A 27,829-nucleotide genomic window follows, 5' to 3' on the forward strand; every position below is an offset into this window, starting at 1 on the left:
GTATTGCCCTTTTCTTTCTTTATACACATTTTCTCAGGAGATGTTGAGGTAGAATGGTAAAACTGTCCACTAACTCAGAGTTATTAGAAAATGTGCATAACCTGGGCCCAGATCCTGGGAATTCTTTGATGAAAAACAAACAGAAAAATGTTGACCAATATCCTCCTGTATCCAGAGTTAAATTTGAAGGCCTTCTCTTTATCTCTTTCTCACAGCAATAATTCCATAGATTTCTGCAAAAGATGGTTTATCAGGCTTATAAGACAGCGTCCTTGACACTGTATCATGTGAAACAATAAGAAGGGCTCTTATTTTTTTCTGGAACTGAGGAATTTATCTCCAGATACTGTAATACTGGGAGCTGTTTTAAGTACATGGCTGGCATTTACCAAAATACAGCGATAGGTATTACACAGCATGGTACTGCCTAAAGAATGTTGAATCTGTTGAAAGCTGATTCAGAACCGTGGTTTTTAATCTCTGTGCAGTAGGGAGTTTCAGAAGGCAGCTGGTACCATGGGCTTTAAATGTTTAAGTGCTCTCCTGGAAGTGTTTTCAAGATGACATTTCCTGAAATGTATTTTTGTGTGAGGATGTGAGGAAGGCAATAGTAGTCAGTCAAATGTGAAAAGGAGAACTGAGGTGACATACAGACACATGTGACTTGAACAATTACTGGTACGCATGCACGTTTAGGTACATTTCTTAGAAGCAAATGTTTGCTTTTTTGTATTTTTTTTTTTATCTGTATAAAGGAATATGGCTGGTACAACCAAATCCTTGTTGCTTACTTTATTTTTGTTCTAATAATGCAGATAATGAGATCTTTATATACAGGTATTCTGCCTTCTGCTTTAGGATACTAGTATTTGTTAAACAGAAATGTGTAATGCAAGAGCCTGAAAATACTGACCTAAAGAAATTGTAGTTGGATTATTCCAGTAATCACCAATCTGAATTCAATACTTTAAACATTAAGGATTGTAGAATAAAGTACATACACTTTCAAAATAAATAATTTCTGTTTTCTTTCAAAGGAAGTTTGCTTTTCTGACTTCTTTCTGCTATGTGAAAATGCTCGCGCCAATGAGTATAACTTTCTAAAAGGCATTAATCTTTAGACTGATGTAAAGCCTTGCAATTTATCTTAAGAATTTGAGAAAATTATCAGCATCTAGAAAAGAAGCTAAAAGGAGAAGACTGTTTTGGTCAAACTGTGGGAATTGTTCTGCTCCCTGCTGTGCCGTGCTACTCCATTTTTGTACCACTATGTAATATATTATCTTGATACTTTACTGCCATCAGCAGAGAGTACTGTGTAGGCTACTGATAACCTGGTTACTCTTCAGTGGCGTCTATTAGACATAGCAGCAGTAAAAAAGGGCTTACTAGAGCATACAAAGCCTGTGCAATACCCATACTCTTGTTTGCATGTACAGTTACTTTGGTTTTGCAGATGTATTTCCTTAAGCAAATCTGATGTGGAAAATAATATATATACCCTCTCATACTGTCACTTTGAAGGGGAAAAGTGGGTTGCCTTTTTTGTTTTGGGTCTGGACTCTTTGCAGATACAAATTACTCATGTTCAGAAGTAGGTTGATGGAAGGAGCAAATATTATCTCTGTAAAATCTGAACTACCTATTATCCTTTTAGCAAATCTGCTTTGGCAGAAGAGTCTCTCTCTGGACCATTCTGCCTGGGACGTGGATTCCGAGCTTGCAAGTGACCTTTATGAAAGATGGCAAAAAATAAGACGTGGGGAAGCATGCAGGTCTGTACAGAATCTGCTGAGGTTCTTAATTCAAGCCAGGACAGTGTTGTAAGAAAGAATATTTCTGTTCGGAAGTATTCTTAATTAGAACAAAACATTTTGGACCATTTTCTACAGTTACGTTAGTTCTCTCAAAGCATGTGGAGTTTCAGTGCACCCCAGACACTCCCAGTGTTCCTTTCAAGGCACTGCCAGCCATAAGTAAGCTTTTCAGCTGAGAATGTAAATAATATTCTGACTATAGTCATCTCACCAGGGCTACCTGGCATGAAGGCAGTCAAAGCATGTTTTACCAGAGCATTTATGGAGTTGCCTGAATCCTTCATTGACAGGTTGTGTAGCAGTCTTCTCAGGATCAGGGTCTTTGAATGTCTTCCAATGTTTTTAGTCCCTGGCCTACATACACAGAAGTTAGGCTAACTCTCTGCTAAGGGGTACAGCTTTATGGGCTTTATTTTGTAGAGACCATTTTCAAGGAAAGTTTAGTTGATGCAATTATAGGCCCTGGCAAATCATCTTGTTGTTGTTATTCTTTGTTTGAAAGGGGAAAAAAAAAAGAATACAAACTAACTAAATTTTCTGGTTTTGCCAATAAAGCAGGAGACGTATTTTAGGACCAGCTCGCTTTATTCAGCAGAAGAACTCTGAAGAGGAATCCTTTGCCTTTTTCTTGCCACGATTGACTACAGAGCCTGGCCTTACGCTCAACTTCAGTGCCACAGCTGTTAAAAGTAGTATGGTGAGGATGGTTGTTCCTACGCTTTTTTCTGAGTTGATGTATTTTTCTGAGCTTATTTAAATTATAAAGTCTGTGGGTAATGTTTGGTGCTGCTTAGCATTTTCATACTGCTTATGAATTAGTGTTTTGATCTAATTTAAAACACTAGGTTTGTATCACTTTGGCTCTTTGATAAGTTTTCTAGCTTCCTAGTTGTAATATTATAGTACAAGGAGAGGAGTAAAGCAGTGTAGGTCTTAACAAACAATTTTTTGTAGTTGTTAAAACTTTCCTTGCATTTATTATATAATTCACATGCTTGTGATAAAATAATTGAACATGGGACCAGGGATACGGTGTGTTGTCATTAGTGATGCATGTGGTTACAGGATGGCCTTCCTCATGCCACTGCCTTGTGTGACAGAAGTGTGTGAAACATTCATGAGAGATACAACACTTGCAGAGCAATGTATCTTCCAGCCACACTGACAATTATTTCTTTCTTGTTTGTCAGATTTAGGTCTCTACTAACCTAGCCTAGGCCAGAACCAGTCATATGGAAATAGTTTTCATATGCACATATTGTGAATTACCTTAATATTCCATTTATCCAGTTTAATGGTTAGTCATTACAGTAATTTTTATAACCTGCTTCCATTCAGACTTCTCTAAGAAAGGGTGGCACCTCACTAACTTCACTTTCTTCTGTGCAAGAGCTTTGTTCACATCTGCCTGCATAAATCAAAATCCAAATGAAAGGGTTGTTTGGGGAGCGGAGTCGGTCTGTATTTTTGCACACGTGGTTTGAAATGCACTCTTAGCTGATTTTGCAAATTATGACATTGTGGTGACATGGCCTGCTGTTCCATGCAGTCTTGTGCACGTATGATTATACTGCATTAAGACAGAAGCCAGATTGAAGTCCCTTGAAAATGCAGATCATATTATCAGTGCTGAATTATTTTACCAACCAGTTCTCAAATATGTAGTTTTTAATTCTTTCTTTTCCCCTCCAAACTATTTAGGTAAAATATTTCGTACTAAGAAACCCTTCATCCTTCCCAGTTACGTTGCAGCTTCTGCCTCTTTCTTACTACCCTGATCCCCAAGCTTCACTGAGTCTGCTGAACAAATGGTAATAACTATCTCAGGATACTGTTTTCCCTTTTAAAAGATCTTATTTGCTATGCCTTATGATTGTTACGTATTGGGGTTTTTTTGGGTTTTTTTTTGGTTTTGGTTGTGTTTTGGTTTTTTTTTGGTTTTTTTTTTTTTTTTTTTTTTTTGGTTTTTCAAAGTGTAACTTAGGTGGGGATTATGTTCTGATCCATTTTGGAAGATACAGCCCTGTTCAGGGCAGTTCCGTGTAAGGTGCATGCGTTTGTAATGTACCTCATCATTGATAAAACACAAGTTGAACATGTTTTAAGCAAATTTGTGTCTGACAGATGTAAGTCTGTCATCTTCTAGGATCTGAGGCTTAGCGCAAGCTGCCTGGGTGAGGTGAGCAACTTACAGAGTTGGGGTTGTGTATCTCCTCGTGGTGCTAGTTGGTACTTATAGAGTCTGTAGACAGATCAGTGAAAAGAAGGCATCTGAACCGTCCCACCTGGAAAAGTTTTCTTCTTAGCCTTTTCTTAGGTAATAACCCTGGTTGAAGAGGAAACAGGAACCAGGAAGAAAAATGCAGGTCCAGAGGGAGGAACCTCAACATAAATGTTTAGGGTCAGCTAAGTAAATGTTTCTGCGTTGGTTTGGACTTTCTGTTTTAGAATTGAGATTATCTAATGAGAAATCTAGAGAAGAGCTAGATGAACAATAAAGGGACCTGGTGAAGTGAGCTGAAGTTCGCCAGAATAAGTCCTGACTGTCACACTTAACTTTGAAAAAATGTTACAGTTGGTAGGACTGTTTGGTTTGAGACAGTGGGATTACTCCTGTGCTTAGGTGTAACTTGCTTACTTGGGGTCCCAATCCCTGTGTAATTGCTTCCTTAACCTCATTTCTTTACATAGGTACATGCATGTGCATATATATGTCTGTGTATATATATGCACATTAATAGCTGCATTTGTTTGCATACTAAATATGATTTCCACATAGACTCTTTCTAGTGGTTTGCAATTACATTTTCTCTGTATTTGCACACTTTCATTTCTCCAGATCTTCTAAGTTTACCAGAAATCACATCCATATAATAACTGGTTCTTTTTAAGCTAAAGTCATAGACAGTTGTGACAAGTGAGTTTTCAATTCAGTGGCTGGAGGTCCATTAGTCCTCTATAATCTGCATTTTACCTGTTGATTTTCTTACATCAGTTTTTAATAACTTAATGTCAAATGCTTCTAATTTGCACTTAGGCAAAAAAGTCAACTGCTGTAAGTGAATTTGATTTGCAAATTATGTGATAGAAAATAGGAATTTATCCAAAACAAATAATGAGCAGAAAGAGGGATATTTGAATAAATTATATGAGATTTAATAATGATTATTTCTTAACAGTTAGGTGAGCAGAAAAAGCTTCGGGGAAATTTGTGTTTGTGTGGCTTAGAAATTGTATTTCTTGGTTGTGATCTTTTACAATATTCTACACTGACAGACCTTAAATGCCCAGCCATTTGTCTGTGTTCCAAATGTGTGGAATCCACATAAAACTGATTTGCAGTGTATTCTGTTGAAATGCAGACCCACATTTCCACCATATTTCACATTGCCAAAATGCAATTGTGAAAGTAGGCTTTATTTAAGAATAGATGCCAGCATGTAAAAATAAGTCAGTGCAGTTCTGACAGGCTGGGTTTGAAGTGCTTAACTTTTTGTTTTGGTTTATTTAGGTTCGGCATAAATGTGCAAGCTATTAATTTCACAACCACCGAATTCAGGCTAATGGATGAATGTTCTCACAGGGTAAGATGGCTAATTTTGGTAGAACTGGTCTGACACACTAGAGAAAGCTTTTTCTAGCTGTGCTACTTCTGGGTTGTTCCCAAGTGTGATTTAAAGCACTTTCACAGTGTTTTCTTGATTCCCTGTCAGGTCTGTATCTTCGCAGTTAATTATTTTCAGCATTTGATGAGTCTGTTTTGAATATAGCTGTAGGGAGGAAGTGCATGCATGCCTGGAAGTGTGTGTGTATGTGTTGTTGGGACTTCACACTTAGCTCCAGGCTGACCATGAAGCGTTGGGCTGTTGAGTCAGTGATGTCAGGAGCTGGCTGGTTATCTTCTCAGTAGAGGGAAATAATGTCATGGAGTTCAAGGGAGAGGGAGGCGGGATTTCTGCATCTCAACTTCATGCCATTGCAACTCCTGGATTCAGCTTTGGAATGTCATGATTCTCTCTGGTTCCCATTGCCTAATTTTTGCATGAGTGTGGTAACACTTGACTGTGTCACACCAGTGCTGAGCTGTGCTTAAACCCAGAGCTGTTGTGTCATGGGTGACAGAAACAAAGAAAATGCTGTATCAGGGATGTTGGCATATTCTGGTGACCAGAGTACTATCCAGAATACCTGGAGAATTTCTTCTTAAGACTTCTGTTCTGTGCAAAAGCCCAGAATTAATGTATTTTCCTTGCTGCTTGGGCATTCTGCAGCTTTGTCTTTAATGTCCTGTGTAGATACATGTTTCTGCACATATGCTTTAAGACCTTAATGAAGTATTTGTACCTTGTAAAAAGAAAAGAGTATGTTTGCAACGCTAATCAAAGCTGACCTTTCCTTTCTGGCAACAGTTGTAAGAGTTGTTGTAAAAGAGAGGAGACAGCAGTTCGTAAATCCTAGCCTGTAGGCACACTCTGAGAAAGGGAAGGTAGCATAGGGGTAGGAGTGAGCTTCCACAGTCCCACACACCAAACTCTTGACCAAATGGAAGAATAGCTGTAGATCTTCACATCAGTGTGTGCAATACATGTTTTTCATTAGATTTGAAGAGCTGTGGGGAACATGCATGGTTTAGATAGGTGTTCAGCACATATGAGACAGATCTTGGCTTGTTAACCAAATCAGTAGTTGTTAATATTTAAGCTTTTGCGTTTGTCATCATTTCCCTAGTCAGTTTTATTGTGCAGTGAATTGTTAGGCTCATGTTTGAGTGCATGCATGTCTTCGTAGGGAGTGACAAGGTGAAGTTTGAAAATGCCATACATGGCTTGCTTTTATAAATACTAACTATTAAATGCAGGTTCTGATAGTTTTTGTGTGTTGCTTTTCATAAAGTAGACTAAGAATAAAAAAATTTTGAACTGAAAAAGATCAGAAAAGCTGTAAGTACAACACCCATGAATTGAGAAACAACCAAGCAGGAGCCCATTTTGGAATGTTTATGAGGTTTTTGACTGCTCTAGGTATCTGATCACCCTTTTTCCTAGTTCTGGAAGAACAAGTTTTAGGGCTATTTTCATTTTTTGAAGGCAGAAAGAATAAACAATGGTATAAAAAAAAAACAAAGACAAAACCAAAAACCACCAAACAAAAATTTACATTATTTCCAGACTAAGTGAACTTCTGGTAGTTCTGGTTGTCAATTAATATAGTAGAGAATTCACTTTGGCTTCTTTCCAGTGACTCAAATGATCAGCATATTTGCCAGCAGTCCCTTTCTCACTTCAATCAAGTTGTAAGTCATACTCTGAGGGTATAATGGTTGCCACATTTCCCTGTGCAATCAGTACACTGTCAGTTCTTGTGTCGTGAAGTGTTTCAGGATTCCTTGACTATGAAAGACACTATATAATTTCTTTTCCATCTGAGCTAATAAAGGCTGTTTTAAATAATGAAGTAATACATTCCTCATAATAAGTGCAGTAATATGAACTTTTCCTCAAATAAACAATCTTATCTGATGTTTTATGTTGTCAAAAGGAAAGACTTTGGTATAAGTTAGTTAGCAGTTTCTGCACCTTGCCAAAAATATCCTATGTGGTGCTAAGTAGTGATACAGTGCTTGCTTTATTGACATCTTTAAACACACATGTTTTCTGTGAGTGAGAAGTGCATTTTTTGTTTAACAGAATGCACATCAAGAGGACCTTATCAGCAAGAAATGCAGTTCTGAGATGCTTTGGTTAAGTTTACAGCCACTGGAAACCAGAAAAGTTGGTGTAATTTTTACACCTCTTGACTACAAAAGAGTAGCTTCCCTTATTTTAATCAGGTAAGCCAAGTTTTAGCTGTAAGTGAGAATCAAGAAACTCAATGTAAAAAAGAATTTTTAAAGTCCTGGCACATAGAAAAATGGTCAAAATTTGGAAGTCAGAATGTCTCTCATTTAATAAAAATTGCTTAAAATGTGTTTGTGCCTTATGTCTCAGTCATTAATTCTCTTGATATATGGTCAGAAGATTATAAAACGCATGTGACTGTACTGAGGCAGTTTTGAGCTGAGAGAGAAACACATTGCATGGCTTTGCTATTTTCAACTCAACTCTGTAATGATAGGAGTTATTTATCCAGTAAGACTTATGTGCAGCCAAACATTGGTTATCTTTGTAGGAAGAGAGTTTATGGAAGAAGCAATCATTTTTACTAGGTGGCGCAGTTGTTACCCAGTGGCAGTGGTCACTAAACTTACTCCCTCACTGTGTGAAATTCACTAGTGACTGGTTCTGGAGTGATGCTGTCTCTGTTTAGGGGAAACCTGTTCCGCTTTGGCCACTGATTCTGGTTCCTGAAACACTGTTGTCTTGGTTTGGCATCTAGAGACCAAGGCCATGATTTTGCAAACTTAATTTGTGCTTTAGTGGCTGATTGCTTGATTTCTGTTTTATGGCAGAAACAACTTAACCGTTCTGGATGTGGTCAGTGTAGAAGGCTTTGGAGCCAAAGAATTGCTTAAAGTAGGCGGAAGACTCCCTGGTGCAGGGGGATCCCTTCGATTCAAGGTGCCAGAAGCTACACTAATGGACTGCAGACGACGTGAGTAAGGAGACACAGGTCTCTGGTTGTGCAGCTGGCTGCTTTGCTCTGCACTGATACAGACACAGAACATTAATGTTACGTAAACTGATTGGTAAAAGCTGAAGAGCTTGGCCTTGAGAAGTGTAGATTCTGTTTTTTCAAAATGCTGACTGAAAATAGTTAAAAGTTTTAGAAATACACTACTGCAAAACAATCTGTATTAAATTTTGGTCACTTACATGTTTTTTTTTTTTTTATTTGATTGTAAGTAAAACCAGAAATTTATTTATGAATGTAAGAAAATAATTTTTATGCACTGTAAAATAATTGCTCTCTTTTTTCCCTTTAAGAACTGAAAGACAGCAAGCAAATTCTATCCATTACGAAGAACTTCAAAGTAGAGAATATTGGGCCTCTTCCTATAACAATTTCATCAATGAAAATCAATGGTTACAGTTGCCAAGGATACGGATTTGAAGTGTTAGACTGTCAGGAATTTTTCCTGGGTCAGAACTCATCACGGGAGATCAGCATTGTGTAAGCACTGACAAATTTGCTGACAAAATAACTGAAGTGGAAATTTGAAATAATTAATTTCAGGAGCAGACACTCCAATAGCATACCACACACAAAATTTTGAATGGAAATTTAGTAAGCGTTTCCCTCAGGATAACACTAACAAACGAATAATATAATACTGGTTCTTTATAGGACCCATTATTTTTAAAAAGCAGCATACAGGCTTTTATCAGTGCATTATGAAGTAATAAATCAAAGCAAAAGAGTTGCCACAATGTTTTATTTGCTTGTTATTCTCTAAACTTGGGTTCCAAGTAGCCTGACCACAATGTAGTCATGTTTTCCCAGCACTGCACATAGTCTAAAATTGATTCTTTTTAAACTGTTTTTGAGTGAAAGATACTGTGACTTAAGCAAAAGTAAAGTTAATATTACTTACTGTATTAAAGTAACTGAGGTTTCCTGTACAACAATTTTACCTCTACTGACTGGAAAGGCAAGTCATACCTTCTAGCAATCAAGTAGAATAAGGAGGTGGGTCAGGGAAGTGGAAGAAAAGACAAATCTGAGAGAAAAACAAGTCACAGTAGTAGGAGTATTGTGAAGAGTCACAATGAACCCACGTATTTTGCTGATTTAAGATGACATAATGCCACCTGCACAATTTAAGCAGATTGTGGACACTTTATTTAACTGTGCTTTAAAAAATATTAATAAATAATATTGTTTCCTATTATTGAACTGTTATTATTAGAGGAATAAATTATTAATATTATTAATGAGGCAATATTTAAAGTAATTTTAATAATTAAAATATGCTATTAAATTATTATTAAATACTATTAAATTAGTTTTCATACTTCTTGTTGTTGTCATATTATTTGTATTTTTGGTATTAGTGTGACTTCAGAAAATTAAATTCAGCCCAATAATGAAAAGGTAACACCATCTCTGTTTTTCCTGTCAGATTCACTCCTGACTTTACATCTTCGTGGGTAATCCGTGAGCTGACACTGGTGACTGCTGCTGATTTGGAGTTCCACTTCACACTCAACGTGACTCTCCCTCACCATCTGTTACCACTGTGTGCAGATGTGGTGCCAGGACCCAGCTGGGAAGAGTCTTTCTGGAGGCTCACTGTCCTCTTTGTAAGGTAAGGCTTTCCTCACAGCACCCCTGAGTTCCTACAAGATGCAGTGCATGTGAATGTCATGGTGATAACACTGGTGCTGATGCATCCCTAGCGGAGATCCCCGTGTACACTCTGGTGCTGCTTGCACTGTTTGGACACTGGAAACAGTCAGAGCACAAATGAAACAACAGCAGTGACCACATTGCCTGGTTCTAGATGCAGCAGAAGGAGATTGTAGGCATCTGAAAAAACAGGATTTTTTTCATTCTGTTTTCCTGCTAACAAAATTTACACTGCATGATTGAGAAGGTGGTTTGATGAATTAGAAAGATTTTTGTTTTGATCCATATATGTTTGGTGCAATTTATACACTGTGGAGAGAGGATATTTTGCTTCTACATTTCTAGTTCAAAAGTATGGTGGCATTTGTAGCTCATTTTATGCCAGCATTTTCTCTAGGAAAAGAAAGAGACAGTGTTAACTAAATACCAAAATAATGACAGTGACTATCACGAATGAATAGGAGGCTGATAGGGTATCATATTATGATATGATGTAATTGTGTTGTAGTGAGACTTACTTCTAAATTACCTTCAAATCAAGGATTATCTTTTTTAGAATGAACTTTTTCTCTGTTCTGTTTTTTTCTTTGTAAAGTTCATGACTGAGTTATTTTATAGAGCTAATAACTAGTAAGGGCTATAAGGAAAAAAAAGGTAAAGAAAAGACTATTACAACTATCATTTTTAAAGCTGTATTTTGAGTTTCTTGTCTTTGTTTTTACTTAGAATTTACTAACAAAATATTTAAAAGTGTATCTTGTTAGAAACTTTTTAACTCTTTTGCTGAATATTCCTGAAAGTTGTAGACACCAGTATCTGTTGTTTTCTTTGGCAGTTTGTCCCTGCTTGGAGTGATTCTGATAGCCTTCCAGCAAGCCCAGTATATTCTAGCAGAGTTCATGAAATCAAGACAGAGGCCAAATCCTAGTGCTTCACCACAGCAGAACAGCAACTCTGTTGACGTAATCAGCTCTGATTCCTACAAGTAAGAATACTTTTTTTTCTTCTTTTGTACCCTGTTTATTGTGAAGTGGTGCTTTCTGTGTGTACTCTGATACTGCTGTGGGCTGATTTAAAGGAGACAGTGTTCCAAGCAGCCTTTTTTAGAGAACTTCCATCTCAACCCAGGAGGAGTGGAGGAACTCAGGGGTTTATTAATCTTGTATATTGACAGTAGTACATTAGGTAGAGATTGTGTGATGAAAGTAAAGGATGCACCACGTGTGGCAGCTATGGAAAAATGGAAAATACGTTAATGGTTCTCATATCTGACCCTCTTGAGTGGTCAGTTAGGAACTTACTCACTGAAGCATGTAAGTGTCTTGGAAGTCTTAGCAAATACTTAGAGTCTTGCTCAACTCCCACTGAAATCAGAATGTATGAATTAGCTGGTATGGTAAATTGAAGACCTAAAGCAATTTTGTGGCTTGTGAATATGCCCCCCCCTTCTTTTCTTACAACGATGTCTCATAAAGCAATTCATGATGGCTTTGTAAAGATGAACAAATCCCAAATTACTTTTTTTTGTTCACCAGGGGAAGCTGCAAGACATTTATGGATTCCTATAGTTCCTCAGATAAAGGTAAAGGGAAGGGCTTCCTGTCTGTAGGCACTTCTTCCAGCCGAAGTCAGAGTGCGGCAAAGAGAAGTCCTGCGACCTACAGCCACTCTCAGAAGAAACACAAATGTTCAGTTTACTACAGTAAGCAGAAACCAAACACAGCAGCTGGCAGTCCCATTGCAGCTGCTGATGAGAAACAGAATCAGATTGCAGAGAACCAAATCTCAGCACCAAAAGAGGACATTTGCACTGATGTAGTCAGTGAGAACTGGGTAACTCTGAAATATGCAAATGGCATAAATGTTAACAAGAATTTAACTCTTCCAGAAGACTTTCTGGGTAAAGAAGAAAGTACACTGAAAAATACAGTTCTCATTAAAAATACTTCTTCAGAGTGTGATCTGAAGGAAGATCTTCAAACATGTATGTTTCCTAAGGAAACTAACCTTAAAACTTCAGAAAATCTAGCTGAGCTCAAAGAACAGGAATTCTGTTCTGTGAAGATGTCCAAGAAGCTACCTGAAAGTCACTTGTCCAGAAATTCACCTCAACAACAGCCGGAACTGCAAGAAATTTCTAGGAAAAGTAGTGGTAATTTTTTTTCAAATTCCATCAGTCTAAATTACTAAGCAAAATCTTCTGATGAGTTCACTGTGATCAGGATTTTGTCTTTTGCATGAGACAAGGGGATGCGGTTTTTATGTGTTCACTGTGATCTGTCTGTTTACATTTCTAAGGAAGCAGCTTGCATTTCAAGTTGTTTCTTGGTTTACAGATTTCAAGCTTGTGCCATGGCATTTTAACTGTTAAAATAATTGATGTCATAGATATGCTTATAAGACACAAATTGCCCTTGTCAGATATTCAGAAGGATCCCAGTTTGCTATTTTCAGGTCCACTGAAAATATGGTGCTTGAATCACCAAGCAAGCACATTCAGAAGCAGATATTCAGAACTCCTTTGATAAAACCACCCAAAATAACAAAAACCTGACATCGGAATAATGTGAATTTATATTTTGTAGGAATTGGCAGATCAGTGTTTCTTTTATTAGTTGCCTAGCTATATTTTTTATATAGTTTTTCTTGTTTTGAAATTGTGGGACTAAGCTGCCTGGGAGCTTTTACCTTTTAGCTTCACAATTCAAAATTTTAAGAGCAGCAAAAGAACACCTGGGAGGAATCAAGAGCAGGATAGGAAAATGTATCCTCTGGAAGCTTGGCCTTACTGAGGCACTTGGCAAAGTAGTTGAATGGTGAAAACTGTCATTTGCTGTAGCTGTGGCAGAGTTTATTTAATGAGTGAGCCATCAGAGGATTTCAGGCCCTGCTGTCTTGTGTAGTTGTTACCACAGGCTCGTTGCTGCCTGTTGTGTTGCAATCTGTGCGCTATAGCGGGTACAAGTGTGCACACTCAGGTGAAGGCAGGATAGTTTCACTTATTCTTACAAGGTATTTTGAGATTCTTCATGTGCTCCTAAAATGCAGTGTTGTTTATTCTTTGCGTTGAATTAGGAGATCATTCAGTGTATTCAGTAGTAAAGCACTAAATGTACTTGTTGTCTATTAGCAGTTGTGTTCTGCACTATCAGGTATGCGAGTATTTCTGTGTTTCAAGGTGTTTAGTAGGAGATGTTAAGTCTAAAAAGTACCATGTTGCAGTGTTTGTATCTTGATATAGTTACAGACTTGTTTTTGTGCACAGGGAGTTCAAGACCTGAGGTCCTCACATGTTTGCATGCTGGAGAGCAACAGAGTGTTCTTCAGAGCTCTGGCAGTCTCCCTTGCCTGGTGTTTCATTCACGTGTGCTCCTTTTGCAGTCCTCATGGCTGCCTGCTCCAGAGGGGAGAGTGTCTGACTCAGAGCTGGGGTGATGTTGTTGGTTGGTAGGAAACTGTAAAAATGTTTGGGCTTGCCTTTCCCAGTTGAGGCGGCCAGTTCAGTTCAATAAGTGATGACATTTCTCATGCAGAGCAGCTGAGAGCCTCGGTAGCAGGTCACTGTGGATGTATTGCAGATCTCTGAGATATCTGGAACCCATCAGAGACGAAGTTAATTCTGTCCTGTCCTGGCAGGGCCCAGGCAGAGGAATGTGACTCAACTGGGCAACTCAGCTAATTGTTGAGGCAGGCTTCCTCTCAAAGCTTTCATCTTTTGGACTCTTAGATCAAACTAATGCTTCTTCCTCACAAGCCTCTCAAGTAAAAGAACTTTCAATATGGAACCCATCCTAAAGAAAGGATGACTTCCCTTTGTCTTCATAGTGAATGCAGAGGGCACTTCAGAGATGTAAAGCACCAAGGCTGTCCTTTCTCCCCACTCAGCTTGCAGGCTTTTTTTCTGTTTGTTTTTTAGCCCAGTGTTCTCTAGCTTCAGACTCTACCTTACAGACTCGTGGCTGAGCCCCAAATAGCTCAAATTCAGATGAGATGAGCAGGACTTGGGTAATCTCTGCATGCACTGGGAATGGTGTGCTCAGGAGCATGAACCAAGACAAAGCTACTTTTTGCAACTGCTGTAAGAATTTTTACACAGCATTAGCTTTTGATTTTTAAATTTTCAGTATCATCAGCCTAGAGGTTAGTCTCCTAGTGTTTTGGAAAACAACACAAGTCTGTTTTTAAAGAAAGATATGGGATTATGACTGGGAGCCCCTTCTCTTCCCAAGCAAACTGTTGTTACTGTTTAATTGTAGGGAATAGCCAGCAAGTGCCTCTCAGGAATGAAACAGAAAACTGCGAGACTTTAAAAAAGCAGATCAACCTAAAGCCTTCCACAGAGAAAAAGATTAATAAGGGACCTAAGGAAGAGACTCCATGCTGTGCAAAAGAGGAGATTACTTCTTCCGAGGTTTGTATTGTGATCTTTCTGCTTATCAAATTTAAAATTAACTTTTTATAGTTTAGGTACATATATGTACACATATAGGTATGTGTATATGTATGTAGGCACTATGATGTAGAGTCACAGATCTGAAATACTGTAAATCAGATGAATGAGGAAGTATGCAGATGTGCTGTCCCACATCCGTTGTGTATTAATGCTGCTTTATGGAGTGATGAACAGTTTGGGTAAAAATCAAAACAGCCACATCACAGCCAGAGATTGTTACTGTCAGAGCAGGCACAAGCATGCTGGAATCTAATGCCAGCTGTCAGCCACACTAATGATTGGGAACATTCCCTGGAGGGGAAGTGGGCATATTGGCCTTCATTTGCAGACCCGATCTCCAAACCCAGGGCTTTGCATCAGAAACTTGGATTTGAGAGTACAGCAGGCAGAAGCCCCTTAACAGGTTGTGAAGTTCTTAAAAAGGATCATTCTTCACCCCTGGTTTCTGAGTGTGATAAACACATCAGACTCTACCTTTGTTGCAGGCAGCATAGAACACTAAAAGAACTTCATCAGGCAATTAGTAAACATGAGAATCTGGATTATGTTTGTATTCTGTCTACTGGATAGAAATCCCATGGCAAAAAGGTGTGAGGAAGAATTGCTTACATTGCTTGAGGAATATATCAGAAAAGACACGGTCTAGTCTTGCTTTGGGAACTGTTGTTACAAACTTCTTTCCATGTGTGGCTGATGGTGCTCAGTTTGCTTCTTGCATTTTTTGAAATGACTAGTATTTGTTGGTAACTTACTCCATAATTTCCTCAGTTGTAATTCAAATGAATGCCTTCCCCCACCCCCCCCAGCTGCTGAGGAAAGGGAGGATTTATTGCTGCTGAACTTGCACACAAGCTGATCATAAATCTGGCAGATGTTTTTTGTTTTTAGCACATTGGGAATTTTATTGACTGCTTTACTTTTTCCTCCCTCCATTTTTTTATTTCCCTGAAAGCCAGAGCTAGGTGCTGTGAAGGGGAAAATGCTAAGTTTGGGAATTCAAAAATTTGTCTGTCATCGTCTCTTGCTGTCTTGATGGACAGAGTCTTGGAAAGGCTGGTTAAATTGATGGTGCTGGAAAGAGGATGTGCTATGGAAGGACACTAAATCATGAAGTAACTATGCATTTGGGTCAGGTCATTTTGTCCAGAGAAATTTAGCTAGAAAAATCCAAAGGAGTTCATTGACCAAGTTAAGTTCATTTTATAATGTACGTATTGTCTCAGCTTGTATTTTTGCCTTTAGCAGGAAGATGCGTATAGGAAGAAGAAACCTCAGGAGAAAAAGGAAGGAAATGTACCTAATATGAATTGGAATAGAAATAGAACATCTAGAAAAAATAAGAAGAAGAATGTAAATATATCTACTAGGTATGTATTACCTCACCAAATCATGAAGAAACCCAGAGTTGCTGCAATGTTTCCGCAGGTTTTGCATAGTACATTAGGCAGGATTGCTTTATCTATTTAAATAAACACACTTCAATCCTGGCCCAAGCATTTATTTTTAGGAATGTGCAGTACTAAGTATCACCACCACCAACAAAAAAATGAAAATATTCCATTTGTAAATCTACATGCGTATAGAGGCACCCCATTCTGCATAGCAGTGGTAGCTCTCTGTTAGAGCCTGGAATGTGCTGTTTCTGAAGTTTGGGTGGTTAGCTTCCTTCCCATTGTGTATTGTGTGGAGAAGTTCCAGTTGGGTATTCTCTTAAGTGAAAAAAGGAAAATTGTTGAAATGATTCCACCTTCAGGAGAGTCATCTGCTATATTGAGTAACTGGGGGAACATTGTCCTCTACCAATTTTGGAAGAGAAATGTGTAGAAAGGAGACAGGGGCTTGCATTTTTGCTGTAATGAATTAAAAAGACTAGAGCAGCACTAGGTTCTAAAGAATATTGAATGAGCACTGTGGAAAGTTACTTTTTTTTCCCCCTGAGGATTGTTTTAATACATTTTAAAATCAGTTGTAAATTACTTTTAAATAATTTTTAATATATTTCAAATTGTTTGGATTATTAAAAAATACTAGTTACAAACTGCTGTTAGAACAGAAACACTTCTGAGGAGAAAATCCTACTCCTTCCCTTCCCCCAGCCCTTTGAATTAAGGTCACAATCCTACAAAGCCTTCACAGACTTAATTTTTATTGCAAGTGGTTCTGTTGAGGTCAGTGGACTTTAAAAGGGGATTGTAAATCTGAAAGGGCTGTTACAACGCATCGTACACAAATTTCTGTTGGTTTTGTGGGAAGTCAGTACATGTGTAAATCTTTGCTGGATGCACAGCTTTGTAGGTAGGAAGGATGAAAACCAGGAGTGAAATACTGAAGTTCAGTGTCTGTTCCTTGAACCAATTCAGCAGTAGCTACTTTCTGAGTTAAGATGGAACCGTTCCCTTTCTGCAGAAATTTGACAGCTGACTTTTAATCATTTTTCCTTAATACTCTCTGAATACGACACTGGATGCAGACATTCCAATTTTACTAGCAAAAATTTAAGATTGGTTCAGATTGTGATTTTACTCTAGTTATAATTACGCCAGTGAAATGAACACAGGGCACATTTTTCTTTGTATCTAGATCTTTTTACACTGCTAGACTGTGCTTATCAGTAACATCTGATTGCCTTCTACACGTGCTTTAGAGAATGGAGTTAAATATGCATATGATGTTTACCTCTCCCCCCGAGAAGTAGAAGTCTGTGTGGTAGGATATTGCATTTTGGGAAAGGTTTTTTAGGTTTCTGAAAAGCTGGGGAATAAGACTCCCAAACCTATTGCTTCTCCTGCACTTTGCCTTGATAGCTGTGTGAGTTGAAGTGTTTAATGGCTGAAAAGGAAAAATGCAGATGAAATGTAAAATACAGACATGTTTTTTTGGGTGTGATTGTATTAGGGTCCCTGAGCAGAGTGAGCTGAAGCACATGTGCAGTGAATTTGAAAGACCGGATCTGAGAGCAAATATTGGAATAAGAGCCTGGTGTCCTCAGAGTAACGGGGAAAATTGTAAAGCAGACCAAAAAGCTGGGAGCTTGTCCATGCAGGGAGAAACAGGTACGCAATCTTAATTTTCTTAAATGGGGAAAGAAATACAATGTGGATTTTGTGGCAGTAGATCTCTCTTCCTTGCTTGAGAGACCTGTGCTTTTCTCCCTTTTGAGCCCTGATGTGAAGATGACAGGACTGGCATGATGCAGTGCCTGAAATAATACCTGCTCACTTCTGAAGGGCCCTGCATGCTTCTCTGTGGGGTTGGTTGGTGGTGCGAATCCGAAAATGAATCAGTCTGAAGCAATGACCCATCAGCTCTTGGTGAAGGAGAGACAGACTGACAATCTGCTTTCGTGTTCAAAAGAAAGCTGGTATTAGCTGAAGCAACTGTATCATTTTTAAAGAACAACACTAGCTTGGGTACCTGCTTCCTGCCTTTCCGTCAGGATTTTAATCATCTGTTTTCCCTGACTTTAGGGAAGAGGAGATCTGAAAAAAGATACCAGTTTCTGTAGGATTGTCCTGTGCATCTCCGATGAGATAATAAGAAAAGAGAATCTATCTCTTATGAATTCATTACTTGCAACATTTTGTCATTGCTTTTAGTATGCATGTTCATACAGCCAGGATATGTTCCATGTTTAAAGTATTAACTATATATTTCAAAGGACAGTATGCACTTCCTCTTTCAACCTGTTGCCTGTAGCTGCACTGTATCCTTGCTTGCATTAATTTTACTGGGATATCATGTAGGTCAGAAGCTTCTTGTGTTAGGGTCTAGTTACTGAAGCTATCAGTAAATATTATTTTCTCTCCCATCAGTAAATTCCGAGAATCCATGTAAATTCATTTTTCAGATGACTTTTCCCTGACAAGACTTTCTTAAATGTTGAGTTGGTTTTTTGATTGGGTTTTTTTTTTTTTTTTTCCATCTTCTTTAGAAAACTTTTATCAGCGGTCCAAAAAGAAGTGCTTGGAGAAGTTTTGTTCTGATTCAAGCTCAGATTGTGGAAGTTCGTCAGGAAGTGTTCGTGCAAGTCGTGGGAGCTGGGGTAGCTGGAGCAGTACCAGCAGTTCAGATGGAGATAAAAAGCCAATGATTACTACCAGGCATTTTCTTCCATCCAGTAAGTTTTGCAAACTGCACCTCTTCACAGTAGTGGGCAGAGTTTTAGCCTTCCTGCTGAATGGAAAGGCCTACCATGGCATGGGGCACATAACTTGTCTTTTGTAGAGTACCTCTTAGACACGCAAGGAGAGATTTAAAGAACTTTGTACTTGACAAGAAGTACCACACGTTTTGTGGAGACAAAGATGACTGTCAGGCTCCTCACTGAGGAATATGCACATTTAGTTGTCATGGAAAGATGGGAGAACTGAGTGTCACTAGCCAAAGCAATTTCCACCTTTGAATTTGTTTCATCATGGTTTTTTTTTTTTAAACGTTAAAACTATTTAAGTGATGCACAAATGAGGAATTTGTGAAGTGAAAGCAGTTCAGATCTGAGGGTGCTGGGTTTGGATAGGTTTATTTGAGGCATAAGTAGCCAGGAGACCTGAGCCACTTCACTAGTATGAGAAATGGGAGCTGTGGTTCAATGCTGCAGTTCTTGAATGCCTGAATATTGTTAATGTAGTTGAAAGTCACTGTCACAATTATCCAGGGTGACGTGGCACTAGAAGTAAATTTTAGTGTGCTGAAGTGACACCAGCAAACCCAGCTTTGGGTACCTGCAAAAGGATGGATTGAATTCTTTAAAAATATGCAAAAACTTTCATGTGTATTTGTGTATGGATAAAACTTCGCATTACTAAGTGATAGATGATAGTGTGTGGTGTATCTGAACTTGTGATCTAATAGATAACAAATCGTGTGTATATGACTTTTCTGTTTGTTCAAATTATAATGCCTCTTAAAAAAAAGAAAACAAGTAATTCTAAATTCAGACTTAATTTGATAGTAACAAGGAACCTCTCCATTAAGACTGTGGTAATCACTTCTAAATCATAAAATACATTTTAAGACTATGGACCTAGGTAGCATGCTTTGAAATTGATGTTGTTAGTGATAATTCAGTGTGAGAGAAAATTTGATTAACACCATGATGATTCTATTTGTGTGTATGTATATTCTGTGCATACTTCTTTTTTTTTAGGATCTTTGATTTTCACAGTCATTCTTTTCTTTAGGAGAGAATATTTCACAAAATGATTTTCCATCTGAAACTCCTATCACTCTAAATCTGTCTCATAACATCTGCAATACCAGGTAAAAAAATTGAATCTATACCTCTAAGGCATTAAAGAAACACCACCAACTTGAAGTCTTGTCTCAGTTTGATAAATAATACCTACCTGTTATCTTGTAACTTTTTATGATCATCTGATTGTAGTTACTAGTTGGGAGAAGAATCTTCTTCAGTACATGAAAAGATAGAAGCAAAATTGATAATGCTGCATAAGTGCAATACAAGCTTCCAAATGGAAAATAGATGGAAATTGGTTTTCCACTCTCACTTCTTCCAGATCCTAGCAACTTACTACATTTCCATTACTGCTTAGTTGTATTAAAGTAGTAATGGTTTTTTAAAAAAGGTGGGAGTAAGACTTTCAAGTTGATGCTATTCTTTTAATGGGAATAATGTTCTCATAGGATATACAGCATGAAAATTGATTCCTCCCTTCCCTACATTCTTTTCTCCCTCTTTACTGTAGTAGAGATAGCATCTACAATTTTTATTACTGTGAATCCTCATTTCACTTCTCATTCATCACTCTCTGTTTTCACTAGGAAAAATAATCCAATCCTTTTCCATTGGGATTCTGGTGCTTGAAAATGTTTCCTTTTATTCATTTTGACTAGTTTCTTGGATGGGTTTGGTGAATATAAAATTCGTGCTCATGTGTCTCTATGTATCTTCATGGACATAAAAGTAAACTTACCTGGAAGTTGTTTAAACATTATGAGAGGTCCTACTGATCTTCATGAACTGTAGCTTGTTTTCTAGTTTTAGAGAAGAGTTGTTGAATTAATTTGCAATAGCTTGATACTTGGATAATAAAAATGGGGTGATTAAGGTGTATTAATTTATTCATTTTACATGTGTGATAAGAAGCTGGCTTTTAACTGGAAAAAAAAACCTTAAAAAATTGCACAGTGGTAATTCTGAAATAAGGAAGATCAGGACAGTGGGAAAGCAATAGCAATCATGATGGTCATTAGAATATTTTTTACATCTCTGTATATTTCCTTCGAAATAGTTTGGATTATGAGACTTAAGAAATTAAATTTTCTTTTCATTCAGCAGAGACATGAACAGCATCCCCCAATACCCTGAAACCTTATGTCCCAATTTCACTGACATAGCTGCAGATCCTGACAAAAATAAAGGTCAGTATTAACAACTGAAGCTGTGTTTTTCACACTTTGTCAAGCAGTTTTAGTGATGTTGCTAATAACACTTGCATGCACCAACTTGATAGACACATCATTACTAGAACTTGACTTGCTTCCAAGCAAGTTAGGTGTGAAGTTTGCAAGTGAAGGCTTAAAACCTTGGCAGTTTTTGCTTATAACCTTGATGATTTTTGCTGCATCTTCTCTGTGTGAAGACAGCATTTAGCTTTCAACTCATGTTCTAGGTATTCTTTCTTTTTTTCATCTTCTTGCTTTGTACAGATTAATGTCCAGAAGCAGTGCAGTGTGGAGATCAGTGCTTGCTGTGTTAAAGTGAAGCTTGACATCAAATCAAACATGACCATTTTTATCTCCAAATTTCCACAGTTGGTACTTGCTCTCTTTGAAAGCAATAATGAGTGAGGTTGTGTAGCTCTGTTAAAATTGAGTTTTCATTGTTTGTATCTCAGAGGGAAGTATTATTAGCTTTTTGAGTGGGATTCATAAAGGCATCATGCTACATGGTGAGGTGGAGTTTGAAAGCTGGTTAGGACACGTGGTTCTTTGGGCAGCAGCACTCCCTGCCCTTCTGCTGTAGGTTTAACCTGCATCTGATAGGATACAAATGCTGATCAACCTTTTTCCATGGTAGCAATATTAATATGTATCATGTGAAGTAATGAAATAGAGCCAGCTTTGCAACCATTGTCTCATGGAAATTGCTAATTTGGATTTTTCCTTTATCCAGCTGCCAGTTCTCATGGAGTTGATAGGAATCAAGTATCTGTGGGTAGTCAGGGCACTAGGTCCATCTTCCCTAGGGGGTAATACAGCATTTAATGAGTTCACAAATTGTCTGGTCGGGAATGGCTCCAGTCTGTTAGAAACCTGACCCTGTTCCTGCTGTATTTGTGTAGTTGGACTTCAGAAGTGGTTCCTGACTGAGGGGTGGGGACAAGGAGGCCAGTGGGGATTGCATCCCTGCTGTCTGTTCTGCTGTGTGGAAGTGTGCCACCTTGGCACACTCGCAGCTGAACACTTAAGGACCCTCAGTAGGAATTTCTTGCCCTGCTTTCTTGAATTCCAGTTTCTCAGTTCTTATATGTCTTATATATATCTTTTTTAAAAAATAGAAGTTTTGAGATGTGTTTAAAGATGGGCCTTCATCACAAAAAAAATTGCTTAGTAACTCTGGATTTTTTCTTGGATTTTTTTCTCTAGCAAACAGTCCTTACTGGGGATCTGAGAATAAAGTGTCAGTGTAACAGAATCTTGGAGTCTCCTTCTTGTTGCTCTGCATTTAATTCCCCTTTCTTTTTTTAGGTCTTTACCCAACAGGAGACTTGTGGCCTGCCCAGCCAGTCTGCGTGACAAACAGCTTAAACTACAACCTTGAGAATAATATACCATGCATGATCCAAGAAACCCCCTCTGTCCACAACAGGCAAGTTATGTTTTATGTAAAAAGTACAGATAATGCTTTGTTCAGGCCTCTTTAATGCAGAGGACTGTACTTGACTCATTATATTTGTAAGGCAGATGATAGTTAAAATAAGTCTTTCTGTCACTTCAATCTTAGTTCTAATTGTTAGTGCTCTTCCATGAGTACATCATGATTAATTTTACTAAGACAAATTCACTGCTGTTCCTGTTCGTATATAGATATTCTAGAAAGTCTTTCAAGTTTAATTAAATACTTTTTGGAAAGCTATTAATTCCTTTCACTCCTTTTGCAGACAGAGGGCCTAGCTTGGAAATTTGTTGCCCTCTTGCTAAATGCATAGCTTCTGTATGCCACATGGTGTGTTATGCAGTGTGTACTTGTGCTACATGGCATGAACAGACATTGTTATAAAAAGACAAATATTCCAGTATATAGGTGGTTTAGGGATACAAGTTGGTATGTTTCAGGCTCTGTGTGTATTTGGATTGTACTTCCCATAGTAATGAACTTGATTAATTCTTGTGGTTTACACTGCTCACACAGCAAATTTTACTAATGAAAGATGTGCCACAAACTAATGAGCCACCAAACTACTCTGCCACCACATGGCAGTGAAATATGGCCAGTTCTTCAAGTTGGGGAAGGACCTGGGGGTCCTGGTGTACAACAAGCTGTCCCTGAGCCAGCAGTGTCCTTGTGGCTGGGACAATGGTATCCTGGGGTGAATTAGGAAGAGCATTACCAGCCAGGCAAGGGAGATGATCCTGCCCCTGTGCTCAGCTCTGGTAAGGCCACATCTGGAGTGCTGTGTCCAGTTCTGGACTCCACAGTCAGTGCAACAGAGATAGGGAGCTCCTGGAGCACATCCAGCAAAGAGCTTCAAAGTTGGTCAAGGGTCTGGAGCATCTCTCTTACAAGGAAAGGCTGAGGGAGCTGGGCCTGTTCAGACTCAAGAAGAGACAAGTGAGAGGGGGCCTCATCAATGTGTGTCAGTATCTGACAGACGATGGAGCCAGGCTTGGCTCAGGGATGCCAAGCAACAGGACAAGAGGCAGTGGGCAGAAACTGATGCACTGGAAGTTCCACCGGACCATGAGGAAGAACTTCTTTACTGTGCAGGTGACCATGCACTGGAATGGATGGTCCAGAGAGGTGATGGAGTCTCCCTCACTGGAGATATTCAAGAGCCCTCTGGACACAATCCTGTGCCATGTGTTCTGGGATGACCCTGTTTGAGCAGGGAGGCTGGACCAGATGACCCACTGTGGTCCCTTCCAACCTGACCCATTCTGTGACTTTAATTTCATACACCCATCTTGATTGAGACTTTATATGTAAAAATACATGCACATCCATACAGTTATTTACTGATACTTAGTAGTGATAACTTAGGATAGCTGCTTGGCTGAATAGTAAAATTGAAGTAGGGGAGCTTCATGTGAAATCTTGAATTTATATGCCTACCTTGTGCAGACGGGATCCAGACTTGGACTACTTCAAACTTGCTGCATAGCAGGGCCTGTTTTACTACTGACATGTCTTCAGGAATTACTTTAGAAAAAATCTTCTTGAAATTCTGAAGTTATTTTAATTAAAGGAGTATAATCCCTACAAATCAATGTGTAGCTTAGAAAATGCACAGTTTAACAGGACTTTAGCACATGTGGTTGGGAAAATAGGAAATAGAAGTCTCCGTTTTAATTGCTATTCTCAAACATTCGAATGCTTGAGAATGTGCTATGTCTTCTACCTCAAATCACATTATCCATGATTGTGGGAAAGAAGTACAATTATTTTCATTTTATAGAGGAAAAAGTTGAACCCAGGTAGGCATTGCAGGACTCTGGTAGCATCATTACGAGTTGTTCATTTTCCCAGAGGAAGAAGAACTCTGTGAGAGAGATTCCTGTGATTAAGTAGTGGCACAGAAGTAGATATTGGCAAAACTGACAAGTGGAATGTGAAAAGCCTCACCATCAGTTACAGGCATTTTGCATCCAACAGCTTTGCATTAAATAAGTTTTCTGAATAATTTTCAGAAGTTCTGCAAATTCTTTCTGACAGCAGATTTTTCTTTTTCTTGGGACAGCTTCATTGACTGGAATGCAGCTTGTGACAGCCAGTTTTCCAACTTGTATTGTCCGCTAGAGATGAATGAATATGGTGCTTTCCCAGAAGGTAAGATGAAATAAAGCTTTTGAATTATCACAGAGCCATGGTTATTTTACTCTCACCTTTTACAGAACAAAAGGCTGAGCTGATCTATACACACGGGTGTTCATTGCTTAAGTGGACTTTACGTTTTCCAGCTGAGTGCTCTGTAGTAATAAACAATGACTGCATGTGGTGGATGAGAAGATTGGCCTTTGTATAGAGTTATTGAGCCTGAAAAGGCAGTATGCAGGACTCTCAGAGGGAATAGAGAGAAATGCTTGTGTCTACAGTATTACACATATCTTTTTGCACAATTTTCTTTTGTTTCCCCTCTGGCAGGCTTCTGCCTTCCAGTGTGTGAAATACAAGGGCTCTTGTGACCAATTATCTTTCCAGGCTAGAGTTTCTTGGCTTGGGAAGCACACTGGCAGCAATCTAGAATTCTTTAGCATTACCTACCTAAGTAATAATTAAAGTTCAGACTGCAGTATCCCAGGCAGCACAGTGATCCCTCGGGTACTTAGAGCTCAGACATGTTGGCAGTGAGGACTGGGTAGGTTCTGCCATGCATGTTCTGTCTAATAAAGACTCTGTTCTCCAGCAGAGGGATTGCCAAGTCTCTATCCTGTCCCCCATATAATTTGTTAGTGGGTCCCTAACACAAAGTGGTAGTCCTGTTGACAGAAATTGATCTGCTTTGCTGTTGTGCTACCCTGACATTGCCTGAAGGCACTGAAGGATTAGGTCAATCCCAGCCCACCTCACTCTCGCAAAGATTCAGCGTTCCTCCACAGAAATGTTAGTAGTGTTTTATGTTGCAAAAGCCTTAATTTGTCTTCCTGATTTTATAAATTGCAGAGAACATGAACTACCCCAGTGGCTTCCCAGGTACTGCAGCAGTGCAGAATACAGCCTTCATTGACCAGAACTGTCCCTCCACCTGGAATGCTCCTCCCAACATGCCACCTGCCTGGGAGCCTGCGAGTTATGTCAACTCCACAGTGAGTATTGTCCCTGTGACGTGCTGCCTTCGTGTGCTCCTTCAAAGCTGTCCTAGTGTATTGCTGTCTTTTCCCTACCTGTTGCTTGCATGTTCTTGGTGAATCTTTTAAGTAGCCTGATGTATGTATTTAATGCTGGCATTGGTAGCCTGAGTTTTTCCCAGCTGTTTGTCAAGGATGTTGCTGACCTTGTCTGCAAAATTTTAAGATGATCCTTTGCCTGAAAATTGACTAAAATCAGCTTACATATGGAAAAACATTTTGGGCTTATGTAGTCTACTGAGATTTTTTCTATCAAAATCAGCATGTCCAGTTGAGGGTAAAACCCAAAAAGTGCTGACAGCAAAACCTGGAGAGATTTGAAAATTGAAGAGCTGAATGGACAGCCATTCTCTGTGACTTTTGCTAGGAAATCCAAGTGATTTAAGGTGGATTTGTGCACATTTCAGGCCTGTTACACTCCAGACTAGCCATGTTTGTCATCCCATAGTGCAGTGTAGTAACTTCAGTTCAAGGTGGTCTTTAATTGTAACCGCCTTCTCTTCTGCTCATATTTCAAAATCCTCTGTTTTAGAATTGTTTTTTCATTTACTGTAGGTTTATTTTGAGTAAAACTAATCAAATAAAGCAAGAAATAATTTCAACTGTAAAAATGAAAATTCTTCTGTGTTAAAAAGTGGCAAAACTGGTAGAAGACTTTTTCCTAAAATAAACATGGCTTTATTTAATATTTTATTCAGGAATGCCAGGAAACACAGAAGGTAGAGATTGGAAAATGCATTAGATAATTCAGTTCATTTCCCTGGCAAGCTTTTCTCCACAATGCATTTCAATGTTTCATTCAGTTTTAAAAGTCCCAAGACTTCCATGACCTTCTCTGAGAGACTTCCTTGCAGACTAACACATCTTGCCCTCCAGGAGGTTCTTTATAAGCTTTCAAAATTTTCTAACTAAATTCCCTAGCTCCCAATTATAGTCTCATTTTTCACACTGAATATCCCTTTCTGTTCCCAGCATGCACAGTCTTTCTGGACTGACACATACTTCAGCCTTTTTCTTGTCATTTCTAGGCATCCTTCTATTTTCATTTTAACTCTCAAAGAATGCATGGTGATCTTTGTGTGTCTTCCATTTCTCCTCTGTCTTCCTTAACAGTCTGATCAGAACTGAGTTAGTGTATTGTTGTTAGAGTAATATCTGTGCTGTGCAGGGCTGTGCAGGGGGGAGCTCATATGGCTTCATTCAGTGAGGGGCCTTTAAACACACACACACACACACATATTAATGCTGCCGTAATATTTTTGGCAGCCATATTTCTTTGTAAACACCTATGTAATTCTCTACTTGTGGATTTCTTAAGTTTTCTGCATAAATGTTGCTTCCTCCCTCCCGTTTAGTACTTAGCATTTCCAGATTTTCTTTGGCAAATGGTCCATGTTGCAGTTTCCCATGCTGGTTTTATCTTGCTCTGCAGCCCTACCTCTCAAGCACCCGAAGCTTGTCTCCAATGTCTGGACTTTTTGGTTCCATCTGGGCACCTCAGAGTGATGTTTATGAAAGCTGCTGCCCTGTCAGTGCCACAACTCAACATTCAACCCATGTGGAGAACCAGGCAGTTATGTGTAAGCAGGAATACTATCCGAGGTTTAACCCTTTCCGTGCCTACATGAACTTGGACATATGGACTACAGCAGCCAATCGAAATGCAAATTTCCCACTTTCGAGGGACTCGGGTTATTGTGGAAACGTGTGAAAGGAATTTGATTTAAAAATGTGAATAAAGATGCTTGCAATTTTGATTACTAGAGTAAGCTGGTTGCTGAATAGATTACAATGTTGGTGAATATTTTGGCACTTTTATATTGAAAATAAATTTTTTTACTGAAGTCTGAGCATTCAGTGCATTTTAAAAAGCACAGCATATTCAGGATGCTGTTATTGTCAGGTGAAGGCTATAGATTTAAAATTCAAAGTTTTTTTCATGAATGAGGACAGTATTAGTTCTTAAGAGCATCCATGAACCTGTACTGCACATGTTTCTTCTGAAGTTTACATTCTGTGGTAGAAACTAGGAGTGGTTTAGCATTTGTAGGTACAAACTTACACCCATTGCATCTGTACCAAACAGTAACACTGAGGACCTACCTGTTGATGCAGATCAGAGAGTTTCCAAATGGTACCACTTATAGTGCTGATATGGTTGTTTGTGAGTGCAAACTTCTGACAGTAGAAAAGTGTCTTGTTTATCTGGCTTCAAAATGCAAGCTGTCACTTGGACAATGTTATG

At 38.6% G+C, this 27,829-nt stretch overlaps 1 protein-coding gene across 1 annotated transcript in view; it reads left to right on the top strand.

Moving 5' to 3' along the window:
• Positions 1 to 27,428, top strand: part of TMEM131L (transmembrane 131 like) — an 83,684-nt gene extending 56,256 nt beyond the window's left edge. Inside the window, exons 17-36 of the mRNA XM_042050037.1 lie at positions 1,658 to 1,775; positions 2,373 to 2,514; positions 3,519 to 3,628; positions 5,329 to 5,401; positions 7,505 to 7,647; positions 8,266 to 8,408; positions 8,741 to 8,927; positions 9,877 to 10,062; positions 10,939 to 11,088; positions 11,639 to 12,255; positions 14,360 to 14,514; positions 15,799 to 15,923; positions 17,452 to 17,609; positions 18,488 to 18,673; positions 19,737 to 19,815; positions 20,852 to 20,937; positions 22,267 to 22,387; positions 24,477 to 24,565; positions 25,400 to 25,542; positions 27,017 to 27,428. Of these exons, the coding sequence (XP_041905971.1) occupies positions 1,658 to 1,775; positions 2,373 to 2,514; positions 3,519 to 3,628; positions 5,329 to 5,401; positions 7,505 to 7,647; positions 8,266 to 8,408; positions 8,741 to 8,927; positions 9,877 to 10,062; positions 10,939 to 11,088; positions 11,639 to 12,255; positions 14,360 to 14,514; positions 15,799 to 15,923; positions 17,452 to 17,609; positions 18,488 to 18,673; positions 19,737 to 19,815; positions 20,852 to 20,937; positions 22,267 to 22,387; positions 24,477 to 24,565; positions 25,400 to 25,542; positions 27,017 to 27,295 (3,290 nt within the window). The 3' untranslated portion in view covers positions 27,296 to 27,428. The remainder of the gene's footprint in view (positions 1 to 1,657; positions 1,776 to 2,372; positions 2,515 to 3,518; positions 3,629 to 5,328; positions 5,402 to 7,504; positions 7,648 to 8,265; positions 8,409 to 8,740; positions 8,928 to 9,876; positions 10,063 to 10,938; positions 11,089 to 11,638; positions 12,256 to 14,359; positions 14,515 to 15,798; positions 15,924 to 17,451; positions 17,610 to 18,487; positions 18,674 to 19,736; positions 19,816 to 20,851; positions 20,938 to 22,266; positions 22,388 to 24,476; positions 24,566 to 25,399; positions 25,543 to 27,016) is intronic.
• The last annotated feature ends 401 nt before the right edge of the window (positions 27,429 to 27,829 follow it).

The sequence above is a fragment of the Corvus kubaryi genome, unplaced genomic scaffold (assembly GCF_017639235.1).
Source record: "Corvus kubaryi isolate FWS band 111438036 unplaced genomic scaffold, C.kubaryi_AGA036_p1.0 71, whole genome shotgun sequence".
Taxonomy (NCBI): Eukaryota; Metazoa; Chordata; class Aves; order Passeriformes; family Corvidae; genus Corvus; species Corvus kubaryi.